The sequence below is a fragment of the Rousettus aegyptiacus genome, unplaced genomic scaffold (genome assembly GCF_014176215.1).
Source record: "Rousettus aegyptiacus isolate mRouAeg1 unplaced genomic scaffold, mRouAeg1.p scaffold_m13_p_4, whole genome shotgun sequence".
In the NCBI taxonomy this organism is placed as follows: Eukaryota; Metazoa; Chordata; class Mammalia; order Chiroptera; family Pteropodidae; genus Rousettus; species Rousettus aegyptiacus.
The window spans coordinates 124,355,829-124,383,826 of record NW_023416307.1 but is presented as its reverse complement, the minus strand read 5'-3'; the positions used below and the strand labels follow the sequence as shown (position 1 = coordinate 124,383,826).

At 33.2% G+C, this 27,998-nt stretch overlaps 1 protein-coding gene across 3 annotated transcripts; it reads left to right on the top strand.

Moving 5' to 3' along the window:
- The first annotated feature begins 26 nt into the window (after window positions 1–26).
- On the top strand, window positions 27–27,965 carry SLC25A36 (solute carrier family 25 member 36). Of its 3 annotated transcripts, XR_004950350.1 has the most exons (8): window positions 27–299; window positions 5,703–5,867; window positions 9,503–9,580; window positions 11,830–11,930; window positions 15,708–15,744; window positions 19,634–19,700; window positions 22,118–22,407; window positions 24,109–24,322. XR_004950350.1 is itself a non-coding variant. In XM_016141903.2 (7 exons), the coding sequence occupies exons 1-7, from the start codon at window positions 259–261 to the stop codon at window positions 24,300–24,302; spliced, it is 936 nt and encodes a 311-aa protein (XP_015997389.1). In that variant the 5' UTR covers window positions 30–258; the 3' UTR covers window positions 24,303–24,496. The 3 variants fall into 3 exon arrangements, 2 of the variants coding, with proteins under 2 accessions (XP_015997389.1, XP_036074739.1); XM_016141903.2 differs by lacking the exon at window positions 15,708–15,744 and having other exon boundaries at window positions 30–299; window positions 24,109–24,496; XM_036218846.1 differs by lacking the exons at window positions 27–299; window positions 15,708–15,744 and adding an exon at window positions 523–711 and having other exon boundaries at window positions 24,109–27,965.
- The last annotated feature ends 33 nt before the right edge of the window (window positions 27,966–27,998 follow it).

Genomic DNA, 27,998 nt, shown 5'->3' with positions numbered 1-27,998 from the left:
CGCCCTCGCATCCACCCGCCCACCGCTCCCGCCCTGCTCTCGGGCTTAGGTCGTGTGCGCTGAGCTGGAGCGGGAGGCGGCGCGGCTGTACGCCGCCGGGAGGGCACAGACAGTTATTTTGTGCAGCCGCGTCTTCGCCAGCTCCCCTCGACACCCCTGGCGCGTTGTGGACTTCGGTCCAGGACCGAAGCCACCGGCTGTCACGGGCGGCCGGATCTGCGTCCAGCCTCAGCTCCCGGAGGACATGCGGGAGAGAGAATGAGCCAGAGGGACACGCTGGTGCATCTGTTTGCTGGGGGGTACGGTCCAGGCGGGGCGTGCGGACTGGAGCTGAGGGGGCTGGACCGAGGCCGAAAGCCATGAACTGGGACGCGGGGTAGAGGGGTGAGGGGGCGCGTCCCGGGCGGAGAGGAGTCGCGGGGATCTCGGGCCTGCGGAGTTAGGGGTGAGGTCCAGGCAGGAAGGGGGTTGGGGAGTGGGGTTGGGCCCTCGAGGATGGAGGAGGCGAGGGGGCTGAGGCCCAGGCGGGGAGAAACGTAAAGCTTTGGGCCTGTGGAGACGGAGTGAAGCTGTGGCCAGATTTGCGGGGCTGGAGTTAACGCGGTTCCCTGGGCCCAACGCGGCCTAGCGGGTGCCCTAGATGCGGGCCCGCGGGAAGGAGTATAGCCGCAGGCCTCTCGTAGGTTGCTTGGCCCAGGTTGCTACAGGGCGGTAAGTGCGGAGGCCGAGGACAAAATGGGCGCCAGGGCCTCCTTCTTTCCTTCTCGCCGTGCGGACTACGGGGCTTCCTCAGGTTGCTTGGGCCCCACCGCGGGCTCGGGCAGCTGATTTCCGGGCCTTGCTCTGCCTGGTAGTTTCCTCGGGGGGTTTCTGGCACCAGATAGGCTTAGGTTTTCTCTCTCCTGCAGAAGCTGTAAGTTTCTGGCTCTTGGAAAATTTTTTTCCCAAGCTTTTCCAGGTTGCGAGATGCGATGCAAAGTGGCAATGCCATTGAGATCCGATTCTTTTCATGAAAATGAACCCTCTGCCGCACCCCCTGCTTTTCCTTTGCTTAAAGGAGAAAGTGGGGTAGGGAGCGGTCAAATGCTTTGGCTGTAGTTAATGTAGGTACAAGGATAGGACCAAGCCTAAAGTCTTAGGTTGCCAGGCTAAATGCTATAGACACCTTGTTGATCTAGTTTAGTCTCCTTTTCAGGGTTGTTCCTTAAAAATTATTTGGAGAATCAGCAATTTTTAAGTTTAGGAGTTTTTATCTGTAGGATCACGAAGTGTCTTCTCAAAAATGGCTATGGTGAATTATGCTGAGGCTCTTTGCAGCTTATACGACCATATACAGTTGTATCTCCGTTGGCCATAGTGTTTGTTTTTTAAATCGACATTTTAAAGAGTATTTAGTACTATATATGCAGTTCTAGTCAGTGTCTTGATTTGTGTTGGACAGATGGACTCTGTTGCCAGTGATAGCATTATTTTCGTTGGGTTGGCACATTCATTTAACATTGCACACCAATTATGAGCCAACGACAGTTCTGACAAAAATAATTTTTTTAATCGATGAGACCTAGTTTAAATAAAGTTTGGTTTCCACATTTCTAATACATTTACCATTAATCTTGGCAAATGAAATCATTTAAAACCATTAGCCATGTAGATGTTCTTGTAAAAATGTCTTGTTATGCTAATAATTGGATTCCCTCTTGTAATTAGATCGAAAGGTAATGAATGCCTTAAAGTTGGGAGACTGCATATCTACCACCGGCTACTATTTTAAGTGAAAAATGGACAAACTGTTTGGTTTTAATTGCTTCATCTGTAAAATGAAAAAGTTGTAGTATATGATCTCTAAGGCCCTTCTTTAGGTCCTAACATTTCTATTCTGCCTTCAACATCCATGTATTGTTTTCTTAAAAGTAGGGCACATTTATTTGAAATGTTGATTTGATTGTACTAACTTTCGTGTTTGGATTAGGGTCATCAGTTACTTAGGTATCAGTTACTTTGTTATTATCGATACAATATAAAGGCCCTTGTTAGCTTTTTCTTTAAAAACGGGAATGGAGAGTGTTTGCAGTATTGAAACACAAATAGACTTAGGAGCGCCCCCCCCCAACCCCCAAGAACCTAGCTCATTAGGTTATTTACCTAATTAGGTAGTAAATGAGGTACTGGGTAAAAAGTTCATAATGTAAGGTAGACCAATGGCTTTTAATGCAACAGCGTGGAAAGTTTATTGGTATAGTTCAGGTTCCATATTGCACTAAACTTTAAGTACCGACCACTTGTCAGTTTTAATGTAGTATTGAATAGTCCCACAAAAGGAGTTGAATTATACCATTAATTAGAAGGTATTCAGTGCTATGGAAGAAATGAAAAAGAAATCAGGATAAAGGAGAAAAGTGAGGGTGCAGTGTAGTTCTAAATAGGGGGATGATACGAGTCTTAATTACAAAGGTGACTTGAGCGAAGACCTGGTTGGAGAGTTAACTTTTCAGAACAGGCAGTGAGTGAAAAGATCTTCATCACCCCACTTCCAAACTTCTGATTCATTTCTATTTTGCTATAACATGAGTTGGGGAGAGATCCCCCAGAGGCTTCCTCTTCTGTGTAAGACCTATTTGCACGAATTTGTTTTGTTTTGTTTTTTAACCAACCTTGGTTTCATTGTGCCTAGTTTCAAAAAAAAAAAGAAATCATTCTAAGTAGCTTTTAGTCACTGCTTTACTCAAGGAACCCATAGGCTCTTAAGTAATTAGAACCCTTGGCATGCCAAAATTTTGAGACAGTTTTTAAATATTCTTTAAAATCAGTGCATAGTTGTGTGATTATCTGACCCACCAAACAACCTTGGCCTTATATCTTCAAAATATATAACATTTGCCTTTAAAACTTTTAAATGAGCATCAATCCAAGAAGTTTTACTCAAGAATATATAGTTCAGATGCTCAAACCTGAATATACCAAGGGTTTGATGACATTTAATAATTTTGTTAGATTTTAACCCTAGAAACTGTCCCTTCTAGATTTTTGATATTACAGGATAATGAACTTCTTTATTCTTCTGCTATCAAACTTGGCTGTTCTCTCCTTGGAATTCTTTGCTAATCAAAGCATTTAAAGCAAAGGAGCAAGCAACTTCGAATTATAACATTTTATTTTAATAAAACATCCAACTTAGTTTTTATTAGTACCAAATCACATCAGTGACACCTTGCAACTGATCTTAACTCATTGGCTATATCACTGGATCAGAGGGACCCAGGACCATTTAGGAGGCAAGAAATAAAAATGAGGTCCTGCTTTAAAGCATTTGTAGTAGGGATCATGAGCGGAAGTATGAAAGGAAGTTTAGAATGTGGAAACAATGAGATGATGACAGTTGGATATCAGAAAGCCTCTGTATCCCTTTTTTTGGTCCAACTAATGATTGTTAGCCTTCAATACCTCATACCTAGATAATTGGAGCTTCTTCCTTGGCCTTTAAAATATTGTATATTTTTAAGGTATACATCATGATAATATATATAGTGAAGTGATTATTATATTGCATATCATCTCACATAGTTACCATTTTTTTTGTGATGGGAGAACCCAAAATCTACAATTTCTAGCATTCAGTACGATATTATTAGTTAAAGTCGTTATGCTATACATTAGAACTTTATAGATTTATTCATCTTACATAACCGCAATGTTATACCCTTTGGCCAGCACCTCCCCACTTCTGCCACCTCCTCACTCATGGCAACCACCCTTCTCCTCTGTGCTTCTATGTATTCAGCTTTTAAAGATTTCACGTACAAGTGAGATCATGCAGCTTTTTTCTTTCTGTGTCTTGTTTATTTCACTTTGCATAACATCTTTGTTGCAAATGGCAGGATCTTCCACAAGGCCCTCTGGATTCCAGATTCTTTCCTTCCTTTGATCATGCATTCTTCACAGCCTCAGTACATTCTCTCTCGCTAAATTTTTAAGCCATTATATTGGCTATGCAAATTAACATTTGTGCTGAATTTGCTTATTATAAATAATAAATATTTAAATCAGTATTTATTGCTAAGGAACTTTGTGGGGGGAGTGGAGTAAGATCAAAATTTGAAAAATTAAGATTTTTTATAGAATCTTTTAAAAATAATTTCTAGTCTTTTCTATTGATTGTTTTATGACTTGCTTGGCTTAAGAAAATAATTGGGCTGCCACATCTTATAGATTCATAAATGAGACAGTAGTATATATTTAATATATTTAGTCGGCCTCCCGACTATTAAATAGCACAACTCTTTAATCTTACCTCAAACCACTCTGCCTACTGTTTTGAAGATAGATCGGAGGGGGTGGGGCAAGGGATAGAATCAGGGAGACACACTTATTAGAAAGTTCATGCAGCGATCTCAAGATATAGCGATTTAGAAACAATAGAGTACACAGATTTGAATTATCTTATACACCTGAAAATTGCATAATTTTATTAACCAATGTTACCTCAATAAATTTAATAATAAAAAAGATGTAGTGGCTTAAACCAGGGTGGGAGTGGTGAGAAGTGGTCAAGATTCTGGATTTATTTTAAAGTTCTGAGTCAGACGTATTTGTACACTATACACATTTTTTTTTATAGGGTCCAGTGGGTCCCAGAAACATTAAGCACATTCTCCAGTTAACCCCTGCTGTTTTTAAAAGTTAAAAATATTGCTAAATTTTGAGAAATTAATTAAAAATAACAAATGTATGCAAAAGGTACCAAAAAAAATTGAAAGATAAAAAAAAACACACTATTTCCTGGTTCTCCTACCCTACATCTCCTTAGTAGGAACTCCTCCTGTTAAGTCTCAGCTGTTTCCTTTGGAATTTTCTTCATACTTTTCTGATAGATGAGGATTTAGTAATAATGCTCCCTGTTTCCCATTCTTTTCATCCTCTCAGTATATAGTTCGTTACATGACAATTTTTTGTTAAATCAGTAGTAGTAAATGCTTAACTTACTAAGACGATATAAATGTTGATAAAACAGCTAAGTTATATGTTGACCTTTTCTTGAATAACTTCATTTTCTCCCCCTGGAGTTAATACTTGCCCCACATTCTAAAATACTTGCTTAGTTATGTGAGTACTTATACTTGAAGATTTATTTTCATGTCAAATATATGCATCTTATCAGTCTTCTTTTTCTGGAGTTATCTCTTTGAACTCTGTCATCCTATGGCTGTCTGGACTAGTTATCTTCTGAGCCTGACATGTCACTATCATCTTGGGGCTCCTCCCTTTCCTTGATTATTATTCTGTTTCTGCCTTCAATTCCCTCCTTTTTCCCTATTTTGTTGAGATGTCATTGATATATGACATTATTAATTTTTTGGTGTACAACATAATGATTTGATATAGTCCCTCTTTTTTAGTTTAATCTCTTAACTTGTGGAACACATCCTTTAGTAGCTGTGTAAGAAAGGGTACAAGGTAGAATATTTCTTGAAATTTTTTTATCTTCTTTGGCTAATATTTGTGAGAATTAAGCTCTCGTCTTTCTAGCTATCAAAAGTGTTTGTATACAGTCAAATAAATGAAACATTTAGAAAATTAGTCTTCTGAAATAAAAAATGTTACATTTTAGTACCTTGACAAAGCCCAGTTGCCCACCTGTTTTACAGCTTGCATATGTGTACTAACTGATGAATTAAATAGATAAGTTTTGTTCATTTTTTTTGCAGATGTGGTGGTACAGTGGGAGCTATTCTGACATGTCCGCTGGAAGTTGTAAAAACACGGCTACAGTCATCCTCCCTGACACTTTATATCTCTGAAGTTCAGCTGAACACCATGGCTGGAGCCAGTGTTAACAGAGTAGTGTCTCCTGGACCTCTCCATTGCCTAAAGTGAGAGCACAGTTTATGAATTTTTTTTTAGTCCATTTACCGTAATGATGCCCATATATTTATTTATATTCTGCCATCTTTTTTAAGTTTTTTTTTTTTACAAACTTAATGACAGTTACTGTGAATTATATTCATTAGAAACCATAATTTCTAATGGAGAGGAACTATTAGTTGGATAAAATGTAATATTTCCAAATCATGTATTTGGAATATTTTTTACATTTATCCAATGGATTTATTTTCTAAAGCTATTACAGTTATTTTTTTTAATTATTCATGATTCTTGAAATGTGATAGTGTTAAATGCTAACTATGTGTGTGTTTTTAATTTTCCAAGTACTCACGCAAGTAAGTACATCCAGTTAATAGCCATCTGTGATTTTTAAATAACCTAAACGTAACTGATCTTTAAAGCAGAGTTCTACCGATTTTAAAACTCAATTCAGTGTTTGTTTGACATTTCTTGATGGTTTGAAAAAGATTTGTTTTTACATTTTACCATACTTTTCTATGTTGCAAATTGGATTTGAAATTTAAAAACTATTAAAATTAGGTTTTACATGTTTAAACTAAGGTATGTAAGTGAACGCCTTGTGTGTCTGCCTTATCAGCTCATTTGGAACATAATCTGTTTGAACTCAGTTCACAAGTGTTTATTTTGCAGTAGCAAATAAACTCATACTGTGTGTTTACCTTCTCTACCAAAAGATTTCATCAGCCTTTGCTTTTTGAAACTTTAAGTACATGAATAGGTAGAATAAAATCGTTAACAATTTTGGATTAAAAGATATATAAATCTACCTGATTATTAATAGAATATTTTTAATATCATGATTTGACTTTTATTAGCACTGACTATCTCTCCTTAAAGTTCTTCCTTTGTCTTTTATAGCAATACTATATTTTTTATTCCATTTTTAATAGTTTTGCCTTCTCTGACTTTCCTCAGAGGAACTGTAGGACCTGCTGAGCTCAGCTTTAATTTCTCAGTTGTTCAGGCTCTCTTATATGAATCCGTCTAACATGTTTCACCTCCCGTCAGTACACAGGGGACTTCCCACTCTGCATTCTTTTGCCATAGCATCTTTTCACTCTTATTTCCATTGTTTCCCTACTCAAGAACTCTGTCCTAATCAGCCTACTTCATGGCTACTGCTGCTTCCTTCTTTTTTTTCTTTCCAACTTCCTTATTGAGATATAATTCACATACCATAATATTCACCCTTTTAAAGTATACAATTTAATATATTCACAGAGTTGTAACCATCACCACATTCTAAATTTAGAACCTTTTCAGTATCACCACAATAAGAAACCCTTACCTGTTAGCAATCATTTCTCATTTTCTCCCTTTCTTCTACCCCTAGGCAACTAACTACTAATGTACTTTTTGTCACTGTAGGTTTGCCTAGTCTGGACATTTTATACAAATGCAATTATATAATATGTAGGTTTTGTGACTGGTTTCTTTCACTTTACATATTTTCAATGTTCATCCGTGTTGTAACAGGTAACTTTATTGTCAAGTATTTCATTTTATCTGCTCAGCAGCTGATGGAGATTTGGGTTTCCACTTTTTGGCTATTATGAATAATGCCACTGTAGGGATATATGTTCTCATTTCTCTTGGGGATATACTGGGAATGAAATTGCTGAGTCATATGATAACTTTATGTTTAACATTTTGAGGAACTGCCAAGCTGTTGCCCAAAATGGCTATAAATTTATGCACATCTTCACCAGCCCTTGTTTTACTGTCTTTCTTTTTAATTATAACCATCCTACTGGGTTTGAAGTGTTTCATGGCTTCTTAACCAGGAACTTTAGGAATCTTCCCTGGGCTTGCTCTTAGGTGGCACAGATGATCTTCAGGGAGTCTCTAAGTTGAAATTGTATCCCAAATTGTGAGTGTTTGCAAATGTCTATGTTTTCTTTAAAGGACACTTACCTTCCTTAATTTCCCCAAAGAATTTATAACACAGAAATAGCTAACAAACACTGAATCTTCAAAAATGTGCTTTTGTCATGCTTAACTTTGCTTCTGTCTAATCTAGTTTTATCAAAAGTGATTCTGGTCTACAGCCATGCCCCCTGAACGTACGTGCCCAATCTCATCTGATCGAGAGAAAGTTAAGCAGGGTCGAGCTTGGTTAGTACTTGGATGGGAGACCACCTAGGAATACCAGGTGCTGTAGGCGGGCGGGGGGAAAAAAAGTGGTTCTGTATTATTGCCTGTATCAGTCATTTGGATGCATAGTGAAAATGCAAATCGCTGAGCATTCTCCTATACGTGTTTAATCAGAATACTTTAAGGGTGGGATCTGCTTTTAAACAAATGCTTTGGTAATAATTATCATATTAAGATTTATCAAGTGTTTACTGTGATCCAGGTACTTTTTAAAGCTTTTTATATATGTTTATTCCTTGGAGTAACTGAAAAAGAGAGTACTGTTTTTCTCTATTTACTGCTGATGAGAATACAGACAGGTGAAAAGTTATTACTTTATGTTTTCACAGCTAGTTCATTTCCAGAATTGGACTTCATTATCAAGAAGTTTGACCCCACAACACAGACCCTTGATTAACCATTATGCTCATTTGCCTTTCAAGACATCGTTCTTATAGATGCTTGAGAATCACTGGCCTACTCGGTTAACTCTAAATTAAAACACCTATTCTCAATCTCTGTTTCTCCTCACCTTCAAAACTTAATAACTCACCCTCAGAAAGCCTTCCATGACTTAGACATGCATATGTTCCTTTCTCTGCATATATATCTAACTTGTATAGTATTTGCTTATTAATATGATATGTTATTTGTTTCAATATAATTCTTATTTTCACAACTGGACAGCAAATTTCTTAGTAGCAGAGGCTTCACCCTCTCTTTTTTCTTTTTACTCTGCTTAGTCTTTAGTAAGTATTCAGTATAGTAGATGTTAGCTGAGTAGAGGGAGAAATGATAATAGGCCAAACATTTAAGTACCCTAAAAGTTTTTAGATTTTGTCATAGCATTTCACTAGAATGGTTGGATGAGATAGTGCTGCAGTTCTTAGAGACTCGTCCATTATTGAGGAAAGGACCTCAAATACTAGGAGCAAATTACATTTCTTATTGGGATTTTATGTGTGAGTGTGTGTCCAACATCTTTTTTTTCCCAACATCTTATTTTTTATTTTTATTTTTTTTGATAATGTACATTTTGTGAATTCTTACAGTTCCCAAGAAGTACTAGAATAGAATTCCATGAAACCTATTGATCTGTAGGATTTGGCTCTACTAAAATCTAACTGGAGATTGTATTTGCTAGTAAAGATAGTAAAATGGAGGAAGTTGAAGATAAGAGTAATACGACAATATGAAAATAAATGTACAAATATACATTATTATAGCTTTAAAACTTGTAGGAAATCTAAATGGAATTGTTTTTATTATCACTATAAATCTGTTATCAATCTTCTATCATTTATGCAATGTCAAGAAAATCAACTTTTCAAAAGTAAGGAATACTGACCAGAGCAGCATAATATATTATATTACAAACATATGGGATTTAGACTCTTAAGTTTGCTATGCAAATAAAGTACCAGACCTTGAAGTACATTCTTTTCTAAATAATATTTTTCTCTTGCAGGGTGATCTTGGAAAAAGAAGGGCCTCGTTCCTTGTTTAGAGGATTAGGCCCCAATTTAGTGGGGGTAGCCCCTTCCAGGTAAAAAAAAATTAAGCCAAAATTGTGGCACTCTTTCTTATTTTAGGCTTAATATGGGAGATGCTGAAGATGCTGAAGTCAAGGTGGTAAGGATAAAGCACTATGGTATAAAAGACAGGTATCAGTAACCATCTAAAAGGAAGGTCAGGTTGCACTGTATGACAGTGCAAAGGAACTCTTCGTGAGATCATTGCAAAACAGTTTTTGTACTAGGTTTAAAAGGCAAAGAAGAAACTAAAGGAACTAGCAGTAAGAAAGGGGAAGATCTGGATTTCTAGAAATAACCCTGTTTTTTGGTTTATGGAACAAGGTAAGCAGACAAAATGGTTTCATTCCCTATTAGAAAAGCTGAAAGGGCCTTAATACATTAACTTGTTATTTTCTCTGATATGTTTTTATCTTAGATCGACTTCTTTCATGATAGAATGCTGTGCAGAGTTCACATTCCAAGTGAAAATACATACACAGCTCTCTGTACTCAAACAGTGTGCCTGATCCATGTCTCTTTTTTTTGGATTTCAACTCTTTATGGACCACTTTCTCTCCTTTTTAAAAAATTAACCAAAATTTTATCTTTTATTGTAAAGACTGAAAAAAAATGTACAACATAAAGCTTGACATTGCACCTCAAACACCACACCTCTCTCACAATTCACCACACACTTACTTTTCTCCCTATAGAAACCATCATTAGTAAATAGTTTGATGTATAGTCTTCCATTAATTTTTCTGGACATCAAATGTGTAATATGTATACCTATCGTTTATATAAATTGAATGATATTAAATATTTTACCCAATTGTCTTGAAGCTATTCCATAAAAATGTATAGATTTTAAAAAATTGAATAATACAATTATCCCATCATTAATAAGCATTCCATTACTGATAAACTTTTAGATTTATTTCCAGATTTTTGCTGTTGAAAACAATGGTTTTATGAACTGACCTATACCTTTATCTTTGAGTACTTAAATATATTTCTTTAGGATAGTTACATAAAAGTAGAATTTCTGGATAAAAGGGCATATGCACATTTAAAATTAATGAATATTGCCCAACTGCCTTCTGAAAAGGCATCCAATATTTTTATTAGAAATAGTGAATTAGTTGCGCCAGGTATTACCCATGTTTGCTATTATCCATGTCTTGTAATAATTGTCAAATAGACCAAATATGACTTTTCACTGTTTTAATATACATTTGTTTAATTTCTGGTGCAGTCGCACCCTCCTTGTAATTATTTTTATATCTCTTCTGTGAATTACCTATCTATACATATATATATTATTCCTTGCCAATTTTGTCATTAGAATGCCCTTTAATGTATTGATTTCTAGGAAAGCATTGTTTATTCCTCTTCACAATTTGGCATCATTAAATGTATTCTATTTTTTTTCTTTTTTGTAAAGCAGAATGTTTTATTTTTAATTATATTAACCTCCCCTTTTCTAAACATATTTAAAAAGGCACAATAGTGAGATTCTCCCTATTTATACTTGTTTGTCTACTCTGTCCCTTATTCAACAGATAATCAGGATTGTTGGGAAGTAACAGGATATTCGATATAGCAGGCAACTAATTCAGTGCCTGGAAAGCTAAACAATAAGGAGGTAGTTGGGATGCATAAAGTAATAGTTAATTAACAGAGGAAATATTTACAAATGGAATGTAATGTTTACGGATGTTGGAAAATATCACTTGACCTTATGGAGCTAATTTCTTTTGGAATTGTTTTGTTTGTTTAATGATACTATGGACTATTCTGTGTATAAACTAGAATATACCACGGTCTCTCAGAATTGTTTAACATATACTTTGATCGGTTGGGTCAGTTCTGACTTTCTCTCCCCACCAAAAAAATATATGTAAGTGCCTATACCATATTTCTTTAAGTGTGTTTAATTTAGTCATAGCATTATGTAAGCCTTCCAGCCTTATTAATATGTTTTCAAAATTTTATACAAATATTTTTTGTTATAGTTGTTGTCAAAGTATTTGGATGGGGGAAAGAGGTGTCTGAGGATGCTTTACATTTGAGTTTGTCTTTTTCTTAATGAGTTGATACAAAAAATACTAAAGGTCCTTCATGGAAAAAGTGTAAATTAACCTGATGTTACATAAGAATGTAGCTAAGACGATGTTTTTAGATGTCTCTGCTCTAAAATTATAAAGATCAATTTACATGTCATTTAAATCTTATGAATTAAGCATCATGCTTATTACTAAAGTTTAAATCTTTATTTTAGAGCAATATACTTTGCTGCTTATTCAAACTGCAAGGAAGCATTGAATGGTGTATTTGATCCTGATTCTACCCAGGTACACATGATTTCAGCAGCAATGGCAGGTATGAATATATGATATTAAAAAACAAAATTTTCTGAAACTTAGAGACTTAATTCTGAATTATGATGAATTTACAATGTAAAGTTAAGACAATGTGCTTTTCATTGTTTAGCATCCACAAATATGATTTTTATGTTTTTTAGTATACCATAAATTTAATCGAGGTATATGTAAAATCTGTTTCGGTTGGCATTTTGTAATTAGGAGTTTATGGTAGCGTACAGGTAATATAATATTTACATTGTCTTGTGTAGTTCATTAAATATTTAGTGATCATTTTTGATAGTTTTAAGAATCCAACCATAATTACAGTATAAGTTATGGAGCTGTAATTTACTCTTCTCTCCTCAATTTCTGTTAGTGCCTTTTCCCTTTTTGCTGCATGTTTTGGCTTCTGTCTGAAATGTGCCGGCAGTTCTTGGTAAAGTATTCATTTTGTCCTGTGCTCAAATGCTGACATTTTTGTGAGTGATGTATTACTGATAACTCAGTTACTATAATGTGTATATTTTGAAAAATACATTTGGCATTCCACATAAATCACACTAGATAGCACTCGTAATTTAGGCACTAGCTATCTGTACATGCTTGCTATAAAAAGTTTCCAGGAATAATTCTATCATCATTGAGAGTATATATGATTCTGAATTTAAACTACCAGTCCTGGAGCTCTCTCTGCACTGCCTTAAAGATAAACTGGAAGATTGGTTTGACCATTCTCTTTCTGGAGTCATTTGTTGCTATGCATGTTAGACAAAGCCATGACCTTTGGTTCTCAAAATTGTCTACCGTTTTATGAGATTTATTCCAGATGTAATCATACCTCACATTTCCAAATTATACTATGACTTTGTAAAGCAGATTATGTCTACTTTCATCAACTGTTGACCAATTAATTGTCAATTATATGTTTAATGAGTGCCTTAAACTGTTAACCATTTTCTGTTTAGAAATTAAGTGGATCAATTTGAGCCACATACTTAACGAACTAAGTGTAAGTTTGAAATACTAATTTCTGAAAGGTTAATAGCCATATATAATAAAAGTCTAGCATATTACTTTAGAAAATATTTCAAGGCTTCTTATATTTAGTAATTGTTGACTAACTCATTAAAGTTTTAAAGCTGGAAGGTAAAACATTAAAGATCAAGGTAGTGGAATACTCTTATTTACTCATGTGGAGAGATTCTGAGCAAGTTATATAATTTATGTGAACCTCTATTAATCTTTAGAATGAGTAGGTTGTTCTACACATATTTTATTTTGAGAATGAGTTCTTCAGTACCGTAGAGATCATCTAGTTAACAACTAGAATTATTTTTTAATGTACTTTTTGCAGATGTTGAATACGAATAGATTTTCCCTCTACACATTTCAGTTGGTATAAGGTAAAAGTTAGTAGCTAATTTCAAACTATATAACCATTGGATTAGGATCTTTAAGAATGTACTTCTGGATTAGCAGTATTTATGTTTTGTTTTTTTAACCCCATAAAATTATAAAGAAATGTTAATCTTTCTTTTTTGAAAGAATTAAAATCAAGAAAGTAGATGAGTGATCATTTGAAGATAGTTACATATTCAGTATTGCAAATTTAGAGTTTCAGAATATCTTAATTCCCACTGGAACATTTTTTTCATTAGAATATCTCCTCAGAATATTGCTATATTTTATCAATTGCAAAGAATTTCAGTGGAATTTTTATTTTGCACTTTTTATGTTGTACAAGTGTTAACTTCATTTTTTTTTTTATCTCTATATTGGTACTGTTTCCCAACTTGAATTCCTTGAATTTTGGTTAATTGATAGTTTCATACTTGTTCAGAGATTATTGCACTATACACTTACTGTGTAATTTGAAAATACTTCTTCCAGTTCTTTGCAGTTACATTTTTTCTTCGAATTGTGCTTTTAGAGCTTACTTGAACCGTTTATGAGCATTAACATATAGCATTGTGGTTTTTATACATAACTACATGGTTGGTGAAACCGAATGGTCCCATGCAGACTCATTAAGGTAGACTTTTGCCCCCTTCAGTCTTGAAATAATCTAGACCAGATTGCTCTGGTTTTCTTCAGGATCAATTTTAGAGGTCTTATAAATATGAATTGGGGGTGCAAAGTGCTTAGAGACAGTCATGTGAAAAATCCTTTTTAACTGGCTGTTAAAAAAAAAATGCTAACCTTGTCACCTTAATATCTTGAACTAAAATAGACAGTGATACTGCCTGCAAGATTTGGCCACATCAGGTATTACACACGTTAAGAATTTACTAACATACTTTTTACATAATTTTTATTTCAAGTAATCGCTCAGTTCAGTTGCATTTTGCATTTTATCCATAAGAACTAGAGTGTTTAGATACCAAATCTTTTTAATTAAAAGAATAGTTTATTTAAATTGGGTCTTATTTTCATTTGTTGTAGTGTTTCAAGGGACTACTATAAGAATTTGTAAACCTCTAAGTTTGAAATTAGAATTTTTTTTCCATTGTGAGGCTATTTAATCAAATTAAGTAATGTTGACACTTCATGTTTCTTATGTGTGACGCCTGTCAGACTAAGTAAATCTTAGCAATTGACAGTATTTGTTTTGTTGAGGGTATTGTGTGTGTTTGTTTAAATGAACTTGCATATCCCTCTGTATATACCTAAACACAGATGTATATACGAAAAATAATTTTCTTTCATTACAGTAATTCCCAATTTTAAAAAGTTTTTATCTGGAATGTACATACTTTTATATACAGGATTGCAGATTTAAAGGAAATGAATTCTGATTAGCTTTGAATGAATTTTGGCTTATATATTCAAACAGTTACAGACAGCTCAAGTTTTTTAAATACCCATAGTGTAATCAGTTAACATTTCCTAGATACCTAGTGGATTTTATCTGCTTTTAGCATTGACTATTATTTTTCAAGATATATTTTTCTATTTGACTTAAAGTTTATTAAAGTTTAAATTTTTATTCATTAAATAGAAATTTTATCTTGTGTATATAAAATATTTTTTATTATCATGTTTGTCCATGGCAGCTCATTCAGCCAAATGAATGGTTGAACCAGATGTTTTGTGTTTGTGTGTAAACATTCTTCCTGTTTTTTGTTTTGTAGAACACAAGAAATTAAATACAAAATAACCCAAAATATTTCATAAAAATGGATGTGCAATATTACTGGCCATAGTGCAAAAGGTGAAAGGTACTACTGTAGCAACATATACTTTATTTTTTTTTTAAAAGATTATGAATAATTACAAAATGGAGTTACTTGAATATTCTGGGGTATTTTTTTTTTCAAGTTTACTAAGCAGGCTGATGGTTAAAGAATGGAAAATTGTGATTTCAACTCCAGTCATGATAGATAATAATGGTAGGAAAACGGGATATTTTAATTCCCTCTATAAATATTTTCTTAGATTCCCCTTTGACAAGGTTAGCATTTTTTTAAGGCAAAAGTGGTCTTTTAGGTAAGTATTTGGACTCTGAAACTGCTGCAGATGGCAGAATTTTCAGTACTCGGTGCATTTTTTAAAAAAAATTATGGCCCGTTCTGATATTCCTTTTTCTTTTTTAACTTAAAATTTTCAAAAAAGTTAGATCTCACCGTAAATATTCTCAAATCCTCCCAATGGGATTCATTTTGTACACATGTTTCTGATGAGGTCACTGCTTGTTGTTATGATACAGAAAAGCCTGTGTCTATTTTAGGCATTTACTGTACATTTCTCCCGAGAAAAGAGTGAGATCGTGTCATCTCATGCTCCCCATCCGCAGGTCACTTCCTGTAGAAATATGGACTAACTTAAACCTCGTGAGTACTGATCTGAGCATCTCTTGCAGCCTCTAGTTATAAGAAACACCCCCTGGGAATTTATAATAGCTGTGGAATTAATAGAAGGCGGGAAATGAACTTTTATTTCCTGAATTTGTGTGTGCATTATCTGAATATTTTATAAAACTTTAATTCTAATTCTTTTATAATATTCCTTTTAGAAGGAAAAATGGGTTAACCTTTCAGTCATTATGCAATAACAGCCTGGGGTCTTCAGCTTAGCCATATAACTTTGACCACCAAAGAATTTGATAACAGTATTTAAGATATAGTTTTAACTGGTATCATACCATCCTACAACTTTTAAAAAAAAAATAGCTCTCTTTGCTTAGAGTGCCATTTTAAAAGTCTAATACCATGCTTTCTATTCTCTTGTCTGTTGATACTTGACTTTTTTCTACTATCTACATTGATCTTAATACCTATCATTACTTTTCAAATAAACGGAGGAAAAGAATATATGGGATCTTAGCTGTTTTACTTTTAATTAGATTTTTTTAGTAGTTTTAATACATTTGTCTTAGAAAGTTATATGGGCTTTGTTCTTACTAAAGAAATTAATTAAAATAAAAAGTACTGAAAATGCAATACTACAGGTATCACTCACTTAATGAAATAGACATTTTCAGCCACTTTAAGCAGAATTTCTGTTAATTTATTTTTTAATTAGTTTACATTATCAGATGGAATCTTAGATAAAGCAAAACTTAAAAAAAAGTATTTTAAAAGTTTCTGAAAACTTTCTAATAAAATACTAACCACATTACTAACAGTGTGGCCAATATACTACCACTTTGCTTTAACTGACTATGGAGTAACATTAATTCTTAACCTACAAATAGATCCTATATATACCTCTAAGTCAGTTCTAATGTTTAACAGAGTACTCAGAATATTATTATAAATTAGCATATTATCAAATGTCACAAAATTTAAATACCAACATCAAAAATTACAGGAAATTTCTAAGTTTCAGGGGCACCTTCTCAGCACCTTTCTGTATGTTTGTCTTAGAAGAAATAAGGAAATATGTTTAGCTTTGGCTGTCAGCTTCAAATTGCCTTACCATATATAATTCAAAGTGAATGATAAATTTTTGTTTCTTCCCACTTGTTTCATTTCTTGAATTAATAGATTATATTTCTCTAGATTTTATTAGCCTTATAATGTCTAGTCTTACCAGTGTCTTCAATAAGAGAATGTAGTATAGTGTAAAACTCAAAGATCAGTTTTAACTGGTAAAAGATCAATATCTAAAAACCTGTAGGATGTTGCCTAGATTATTTTAACCTAATGGTTTGCTGACATTTAGGCCAGGGTCTTTATTAAAGGTTAGTTGTAGGGAGAGTTGAGCCAAAATAACTATAGTAAGCAAAAGTAAACAACTATAATAGTTATATAAGGATAAAATGACAACATTATCTCACTTACCTAAATTTTAATGTGTTCTGTTCCATAGGTTAGTGTCTGGAAATGAATTTTAGTTAAGTGAGAAATACCTGTTGTTTGCTTCTTGTCATTGTTTACTATGTACAGTGAATAATTAAAATTATGATTTATGGGTATTTTGAAATTTTGTTTCTAGTAATATTTATAAATATTTATTGTGATATAAGTTGATATATATGGGATTTTCTCAGCCTCAGGTATTTTGTGGCTTAAGATAAAGCTTGAGTTCTAAGTTTATATTTTTATAAGTAGAACATAATTATTTTTTAAATACTTCGATGTTTGTCTTTTCAAATAAAATATAGTCAATTGAGATTTCGTAAGCACAATTTAAGTTTGATATAAGAATTCCCAATTTCAGCATTTCTAAATTTAATAAAACGGATATTTTTTCCTTAAAATTTCCACAGAATAATTAATAAAAACCATTGTGAGTAATGCAGAATATTTTGTTAGTTTCTGATGCTTGGTGACTTTTCACTAATAAATCCCTAATATTGCTGCGCAGACATGTAGCTAACACATATATTTAAGTTTAAAAATAAAGAATCCTTAAATTAAGGATATCACCAGAACACTAGTGTCTTGTTCATATTTGTTTTAAAATAAAATTTAAATATCTTTAGTTGGACTTTTTTACTTAGAAAAATGAGGTTCAAGAGAAGGGGGAAAATGCTGTATAACTTTATTCTCAATTAAACTAGGCCATGCAAGAAAATCTTTTCTAGACTTTTAAATTGATTTTTTAATTGATCTGACAGTTTTGTATTTTTCTCTTTCCTTTTACCAAGAATATATGTATGAAAAAACTTTATTTAAAAATGTTCCTTACAACCTGCCCAACACAATTTTTATTATTTAGAACTGATACTTAGAATATGTAGTTTTAAAAACACTTAAGTGAAAAGGAGACAATATAACCATTACAAAATTACTAAAGGAGTTATGAAATCAAACTTTTATTCCATTTATCTTGCTTGATAGATTTCAATTTAAGCATCCCTTTGTGAAACATCTGGCTATTTCTACAGTGTTAAAGTGATGGATTAAAGGAGGAAAATTTGGTTTAGCTATTTTTCTGATATTACAGAAAGGAAATGAACCTGTGAGACTAAATTCCACTTTGTATACAATTTAGTGAAATTAATTTTGCATTTGTTATATACTCATACTAGCTTTGAAAGCCAAAAAAGGTTTATGATTGGTTCTGTATTATATTTAACTTAAAAAATAAGTTATCCCTAATGTATACCACAGCATTCTTGTTTCTGAAATTACTAATATTAAATGTACTGCTTATAGTCCACCCTTCCAAAAATAAAGTGCTTGACCTGCTAGTATTTGATAGAATGTATTAAAACAGTTAAGATCCTTAGATATTTCTGCATGTAAATTTTCATTGAATTTAAAGGTCAATTCAATAAATGTAACTTGATGTAAGTAGTTCTACGAAGTTTGGGTAGCTGATTTTAAACTTTCATAAGCAATATATTAAAACCTTGCTTCATATAGGTGAAGCAGGCTTCATAAATTTCCATCATCAAAAATGCATTTTATGCTGCTATTTTTTTATAACACTAAGAAGATAGGAATAAAAAATATGCACTAGCCTAGAAACATACGGTTCCAGAGATCTTAATTTACTACCTGGAATGAGCCATCTTAGGTGACCATCCTTCGACATTGATAATAACACAGTACTTTAGTTTTAAAGTAAACAAGAACTACCTCTACCTTAGGTTTCTCTCTTCAGTATCTATAAAAGTGAGAGGGGAGTTCCAATTTGTAACTTTTTGAACTTCTGAGTTTTCGTATGTGTTTTAAGTGGATGGAAAATAGATTTGTCCTATTAACCCTAACAGAAACTTTGCCTCTGTGATACCATTATTTTAACAGTATTAAATGTATGTTTATTCATAAGGCCAAATAACAGTCCTTTCTGTTATACAGTCAGCTTAAGATGAAATATTAATAAATACTGACATATAGGATCCATTTCGAGCATAGCGATTTGTGATGTTAATTGGACCCCAAGTAGTGGTTGTAGTTTGCATGCTAAAAAACCCTAGAATATAGTTTTTTTATATTTGTAGAACTGGGTTTCTGAATTTAGGTTAAAGAATAGAGGGCACCCAAGAGGATTTTCTACATATGTTGGGATAAATATTTTTATATAGTCATTTTGCTCTTAAAGATTATCTTTTAGTCATTATGGTCAGAATTTGAGAATGTAGATTGGAAATAAAATACAAATGTTCATGTTTGTATGGGTTTGTAAAATAAAGTATAAAGCATACATCAGTTAATACTTTAAATATTTATATGCATTTCTTTAATATAGATTTATATAATTTTTAAAATTTTAAAGTTAATAGTGTATTCATGTTTACCAGAGTTCATTTTAAACATGTTTGTTTAGGTTTTACCGCAATCACAGCAACCAATCCCATTTGGCTTATAAAGACTCGGTTACAGCTTGATGCCAGGTATGTTATTTCATTAAAACAAAACTAAGGTTGGTTTCAGCTAATTTTTTTCTGTAATTTATATCAGTGAGATTTCAGTGCCAGATCTCTAACCACGTTTTCCCTTCTTTTGCTGCTGAATTGTTGTTTTGATTTTGAAACATGGAAAGCAAAAGTGATATAATAATTGGTAATATGAGACTTTAAGTAAGAAAGTGTATTATGTGTTGTGTTTTTAAATAAAAGAAGAAGAAAGAAGGATGTATTAACCTTAGCCCAAGCAGTGATTACATGATTATAAACAACCTCCCAACAGCCAAATAACCCATATTATCAACTAGCCTAGGCTGAATCTTTATGGATCATTGCTCAAATTCACTAACCTTATATACAAAAAGTCATGGCATGGGATTTTGCTCTCATATATTCATAGACTTCATTTTTTACCACGGACCACTTTTATGGTAGCAAGATTAATTGATTCAATAAATCTGTGTTGAGCACTGCTAGATTCTAGAGATATACCAGGAAACAGTGGGCATCAACTTTAAATGAGAATAATCAAGGCATGGCTTTTTGAGCCTATTTTAAGCAGAGGCTACAGTCAGTGCAAACCACTAGGTCCTAAGTTTAGGGCCTTTGGCATGTTTTGGGAACTGAGAGAAAGCCAGAAGCAGTGCAGCTAAGGGTTTTGCCATCTCAACTTCTGTTGGCCTTTAGGATAGAGGATGGGAAAGGTAATACTGTTAAGTAGAGAGATGATCATCTCTGGTATATAATAATAATGTTAATAGTTTTGAAACCATTTTAGTCTTTCAGTCTGGAGTAGACTGCATAACAGATTTCCAAAGTTTTTTGTATTTTAGGGTTTGGGAAGTATTATATCTTTTAGACTATAAATAAAACTGATCTAATTAACAGTTATGCCTGATTAAATATCTGCTTTCCATATTCTGTCATATTGAACTGTATATTATTTGGAGACTTGAAATGTATAATTCTTCTTTCACCTGGTTAATTTTTAGTGAAATCTTGTTATAGCACAACTCAAAAGTTTATTTCTTAAAGCCAAATATCTGAAAAGTGATAATGGTAGATAAAAGAACCCAAAGGTTAAGAAAATGTAAGATGCCAGTCTGTATTATACTATAAACTACCAGGGCTATCCTTCAGTATATTCTAGGGTGGATTTGTATGAGATCCAGGAAAAGCATGGCTTTAAACTCTTTAATATTATTTTTTCACTTATTATAATTGTAACCCAAGCCGGCACAATTTCTTAGGCTTGGGAGTGGGGAGTGGGATGGTGTTAGGGTAGTTGTGAAATGTTTATTTAAACATGCCAATTTATAACACAGATCAAGAACAAGGCTTACGTGTTTGCATGTTCCTTTTTGGGACTTGCAGCTCCTTTAATTTTGTAAGGAAGGATCCGATGGCAGAGACTAATTTCAGTTCGTTGCAAGAATTATTCTCAACTAAGAAAGTATTCAGTGTCATTAGTTGAGGACAATCATTAGTTCACAAATTTGGAGGAATCTGTAGGTTATCAGGTAGGTTTCTCAGTTGTGGTTTTATTTTGTCACATTAAAAACAGGTTATGCATAATTGATAAATAGGTAGATTTTCTACTTCTTTTTCTGTGGGTAACATTTAACCCATTTCTTATAGATGGGGTTCTGTTGAGGGAATCATAGTTAAGGTAATACATATTTTTACAAACTCAAAATTGTATACTTAAGTAAGAAGAGATGCTGTGCCTTTAAGTAGCACAAGGGACATTTTCTTGGGCCTAATATTCAATAAATACTTAAGAACTGTAGAGGTCCTCTATATTCTTGTATTCACTAGGATGCTGAAATAAAAGATATAGCCATTGTCTTCAAAAAATATTAGGAAATTTTTCTTAAATTCACCAGGCTACTTTTTGGGAAGAATCCCTCAGGTGCAGAAATTCAGTTAATCCTGTTCCTTGCCTTTGTGATATACTGTCATCATTGATGTCACAATCATTCTTTTTATATGTAATTAAATGCAAAAGAAATCTTCTCAACTTAGAACTGGATTTAATATATTGTTGAGTGTTTTTTGTTTTGTTTTTATCTCGAGCTGCAGTCACCTATATTTGGGCTGTACAGGATCTTGTTATCTTTACAATACAAACTTCAATGAGGATGTGAAACTAAAGACTCAGTGTGGTATATTTCGCATCCAGTAAAATAAACTACCTTCATGTTACCCACCTAATATGACAAAGTTTGGACAAAGAATGGGAAATCTAAAATGAATATTTTTAAATTCCAATTTCACTTCTTCATATGTTAGAGGATCATTCTTTATTAAATAGAGTGGCATATTTCTACTATGTTTTATTTACTTTATTTAAAAACTTGTACTACTTTATTTATATTAAAAAGATTTTTTTGTTTGCTTTTCAGGAATCGTGGAGAAAAGAGAATGGGCGCTTTTGAATGTGTTCGTAAAGTGTATCAGACAGATGGACTTAGAGGATTTTATAGGGGCATGTCCGCTTCATATGCAGGCATATCAGAGACTGTTATCCATTTTGTTATTTATGAAAGTATTAAGCAAAAACTCCTGGAATATAAGATTGCTTCTACAATGGAAAATGATGAAGAGTCTGTAAAAGAAGCATCAGATTTTGTGGGAATGATGCTAGCTGCTGCCACCTCAAAAACTTGTGCCACAAGTATAGCATATCCACATGGTAAGAGGAGTTAAATTTATATATTGTTCTGTTATTTCAGAAATATTCTCCCACCCCAACCAATAGCTGCCTTATTATTTGAGCATTTGTAATTTTACTGAATTTCAGTATAACAAAATACCATTCTTAGGAGTTCCTCATAATGGAATTAATCTGTTTAAGTAATGTAAAGCAGTTTTAATGGGTCACTATATGCTGTTAGTAACATGGTGGTGATTTATCATGAGCTCTGGACAAATTTTACCCTGGAGTCAGATTACAGCTGAGTGACTTTGGGCAAGTTTTTATTTTTTTAAAAAAAAAGTATGGATGTAGGTGGTATACTAGATACTTTATATACATTCTCTCTAATCTACATAAAAATGCTGCAAAATCTAGGTATGCTAGAATATAATCAGAACTGCCTTCATTTTCAAGTGGGAAATAAGAATTATAAGTGTATATGAATGATTTATTTCTGTGTTTAAGTTTTACGATATCAGTTCAATTCACAGATAGCTAAGAAAATCACTTAAAAATTGGTCTGCAATGTGCTGAGGGGATTTGTTTGTTTGTTTGTTTGTTTTTGTAACTTTGTTGACTTTCCAAGTGTAGCTTTTGATTTTGGTGTGCTTGAGGTTTGTTTTGGTTTGAGTTTTTAATCCACGTATCCAAGTGCTTCACTTTCGACACACTCTTTATTAGCATTTATATTCGCCCTTGTAAAGCTAAGGCTCTGTGGTTAAAGCTGTATCAGGAAAAATGAAACTGGTCTAGGAAATACTTGCTTTAAAATATAATTTATGAATAAAACCAACTCTAACCAAGTTGGACTGTATTAGCTTACCCCAGTTTTCCTGAGGGAAGTCCTAACTTTTTTTAAAAGAAGTCATAATGTCAGCAGTATTGTTTTGGTCCTGGCCTCCTAATGGAAGGAAGGATTAGGATGGTGGCCTGCTAAGGTGAAAGAGGTTTGGAGTTTTAAGTATCCTGTCCCTTCAAGTGAGATGATGTATTACAAGAAGAGGTACAGATTATAAACAGTATTTTGGGTTGGAATGCATAAGTAGCATGAATTTTTAAGGTAAGACACGAGATTTCAAGTCTTAGGCCATTTCCCTCAGGCCTATCAAGAATAGTGTATTGAAAAAGTCTGAGAAATAATGAACATGAAAAGAATAGTCTTGTTGGAAGCTCTGAATTCTTGTCTCTTCCTCTCCCCTCAACTGACAAAAACCTCTCAATAGTCCCATTCCCTCACCTTTTAAAATGAAGAAAAATTAGACTAATCTTTAAGATCCCTTTTAGCTTTAAAATTTTATGATTTTTGCTTAGTTCCTTCCTAGGTAAGGCCTTTTAGCTGGCAGCTTATATTTTTAACACTTTCTACCTCTTCTACATGAAATTTCATCTTGGTATGTGGACCATTGTGATTAGATTAATAATTCTTTTTTATCGTTGGAAAGTCCACTTTTTAGAAATCTTTTCTGCTTGTTTTTTACTGTACATTCATTTTATAACAAGTATACATGATTTTAGCCAGCTATCTTAGAAGTTTGGTGTTGTTGTAATGTGACTGGTTTCAGTAAGTTACACATTAAAAATCATTTCTTATTTATCTTAAGCCTACATTTACAGGTAGGTAGGATGTTCTCAGTATTAGGAGCATATAAAGATATCACTAATGTTTAAATAAAATGACTTTATTTTTTTCCTAAACAGAAGTCATAAGAACAAGACTGCGTGAAGAGGGAACAAAATACAGGTCTTTTTTTCAGACACTATCTTTGATTGTTCAAGAAGAAGGTTATGGGTCTCTTTACCGTGGTCTAACAACTCATCTGGTGAGACAGATTCCCAACACAGCCATTATGATGGCTACCTATGAATTGGTGGTCTACCTACTCAATGGATAGCAACATCAGACTGTCATACTATAAAGAGGGAAGACCAAAAGATTACAGTGGACCATGGAGTATCGAAGCCAGCTTGGTGGACAGAAGAAAAATGATTTGGGAACATGTAACTATACCTAAGTGGAAGTCTGGTTTTAGGAATTAAAGTAATTATAATCACATTACTTGGTCTTTCAGTAATGTGAAAAAAAAAACCTCAGCTGCCTCCAAGAAAAAGCCTTTAGAATCACTCCTCCTTCAAAATTGCCATTTTCTCTGTCATCCACAGGTCAGAGTTGCATTTTGTTTATGGCAGTCAGTGTTTATTCCATGAGTATTTTTTCAGTCTTTTCAACAAAGCCATCCCTAGTTATGTGCTATAGTATAATCTATCCAAAGATAGTATTGACAGTCATAAATTTCTAATTTGGGGTTCTGTGTAATTCTTGTAAAATAATATTGAGATACTCAGTAGTATTTTCACATTTCCTTGAGAGGATCTGGCCCAATATTTTAAAGTTAATTATTTAGCATTAGTCACTGTTTTTGACAACCAATGAAATAGTGTCTAAATATCTTGTATGTTTTTAAAAATCTTTTGGTCGCCATTGCTAACAGGTGCTTGATGTTTAGCATCATGTGGACACTTAAAGTGTTAACATATAAAATTCAAATGGTAATCATTTGGGACAAAATAAACCAGTAAAATGTTGATTTTTGGCCATTTCAGTAATTTGAGCATGTCCTCATATCTTTTCTAAATTTATGATACATGAATGAATGCAGTTGTCTTTTCAGTGATTTACTTGTTTTGAACTTGAGTCATCACATGTCACACCTAAGTATCATTTTCTTAAAGTGGAAAACATCAACCACTTCTGTATCTATCTCTTGCCTTCACATTAAGAATTGAACATTGGAATTATTTTCAGAAGATCTGTATAGATTGCATTTATTTTGTGGAGAAAATGGTAATTTTTCAGCTTTGCCCTTAAAAGTTTTTTTTTTTTTTAAGGCGACATAAATATTTGGGGTAGTACAAACATAGAAGAGGGCCCTTTGTTGTCTGATAAGCAGGCAATGATCCTAATTGACTTAGATTTGTAAATGAACAAACTGCTTTTGTAAAGAAATGTATTCTATCCTAATTTCAGAAAGATTCAAGATAATTCAGATTAAGTGTGCTAACAGGATATAGCTTTTACATTTTGCTGTTGAATTCAACTGCACCTTTTAATACTTTAAATGTATTATATGTATAGCCCTTATGAAGATGTTGGCTATAATTCTATTAAGAGACTTTAGCTTATGAATGTTCCTCTACTGGTATAAAAAATTTCTTCAATTAAACTCCAGTGTGGTACTCATTTCAACATACAGAACTGTACATTTTGTGCAATGGCTTTATCTTAAGAATGACTCTTTGTGAATGCACTTTGTGGCCTTTGGGGGTGGTTAGTAAAGAGTAGGGGAGAATTCTATGTTAAGATTATTTTTAAAACATTGGTCATGTATTAGGCAGAAATAGTATTCATAACATTTTTCTGGGCTTTAGGTATGTTGTTTTGGAGATCTTTAATATAAATCTTTTAAGTATTCTGTGTACGCTGTAGTGAACTAACATAGGAAATTGTAACATGTCATTGCAAGCTTTCTCTGCTATCGCCAATGAAACACAGTGCCCTCTTAAATTTCTTCACCTTCTTAACTTTCTTATAATCAACAGTAGCTGGATGCTTTTGAGGTGCTTTGATTGAAATTAAAAACATTTCAATCTATTTGGAGACCAAAGGCAAATTTAGTTTCATCACCTTTGGGATTATTCATAACTTTTATGGTGAATTTCAGCTTTGATGTTTATTGTGAGGAATATGCCAAAAAATAATAACAGGGGTTTCTAACTTAAATCTATAGAGAAATTCTCCATCTGTAGTGCTTGCCTTTTCAGGTGCCACTTGTACTGCCTAATACAGTGCCATTTGCCTTGTGTGAAGATCTGTAAATATTAGTTATATTGAATGTAGGACAGAGACTCTCCCTAACATTATGATCTCAGTACCCCACAAATGATTAAGAATGATGTGAAAACCAGCAGCTAAGTAACATCTTATTATTCAGTTGTAGCAAATTCATACCAAGTGTCCTTCAAGGATGAATATGTTTTCTATTCCTGTTTGTATTTAGCAAGTAAAATTTATGTTTACTTTTAGTGTATTATATTCAGCTTTTATAAGTGAGTTTTATGTATGTACTGGAAGGAAAAGATCCTAGAGTCTTAGACTTTGTTTGTTTATGCAACAATTGGAAAAGAGCAATATCATTTAATTTTTTTTCCCAAAGCATGATCTTCTATAGTTTACTTTTTGACAGAGGTAATTAAACAAAGAAAATTGTATAAAAGTTGCTTATCAAATTTGTCTCTGAAACATTTCTTAGACCTTTTTTTAATTGATGCAAATGTTTAAAAAGAAAAACATACGTAAAATATTGGCATTTTTTTAAAAGCTTGTTTTCATCTATCTTCTATCAGATAATGTTTTATTTCTAATATAGAAGTAGTCAGCAGTCTTCAGGTTGGTATGTAGTTTTATTGTAGAATTTTCTCAGAAAATTAAATTGAACTTATTCAGGATAAAGCAGTAGATACTGAAAGAGCAGTAGATGGAACTCTGGTATCTGTGGCTATAGAAAATAGAAAAATTTCCTAAATTTCAAAGTCCAAATCTGAGAATTGCCAACCCTGTCATTATTGGGTCTCATACAATGATTTTAAATCCAGGTAAATTTATTACCAAAGCGTTGTCTTAATTCTTATGTATGTAACTTCGTAGAACCAACCTTATTGGATAGGGCCCACAAGTAATTGATTTGTAACTTCAAAACCAAGATTATCATTAGATTATTTAATTCGGCCTTTTGTCTCCTAAAACTTAATGCCCACCGTGGAATAGCAGTAGTATATTAGGACCCAGCAGAGTTTGGGTTCAAAATAAGGAGTGTTTACTCTTACTGGAGCAGAAACATGTCAGCATTTTTCGGTTTATTTTAAATCACTGAAAATACTGATTTGAACTTAAAGGATTTAAATGCTAGCAGTCAGTGTGTACTTTTCCAACATTGTTTATGCCTGTCTTCTTGTTTACATGCTCTTCTGCCCAGGTCGTAAGTATTATAGGGACCTTTTATGGGCTGGTAAATATAATAGTTCAGCTTTTCCCTCCTCTAACACTGTTCCTGACTTTAACATTTCTAAGAATAAGATATTTCTGAATGATTTAAATTAAAAAGAATTTTAATTACATAAAAATATTTAATGTACTTTCTGCCCACTCAGATCTCTTCTCTGTCATGCCCTTAAATTTCTCGTTAATCTATATGCTGCTGCTTTTTATGCTACTCCTTTTAGAAACTGAAAATTCTAGGTTTACCCAGTTTTTAGTTTTTATGTTAAACATTTTGAATGTGTACCCTTGTGTATGTGAACAATTAAGTTATGACCTATCAGTCATAGGTACGTAATCAACTTCAAAAGAGTTGATATCTTTGACCATTTATGTGAGGGTTGCTATTCTTGCATTTATGTACATGGCTGTAAATTATGTGCATTTACTCTATTTATGTTAACTAGCTAAATTTTATTTGAATTGTTAAAATTTTTAAAATTATAATATGCTTATGAAAATACAGTGTGTTGGTTTTTTATTAATAATGTATCCT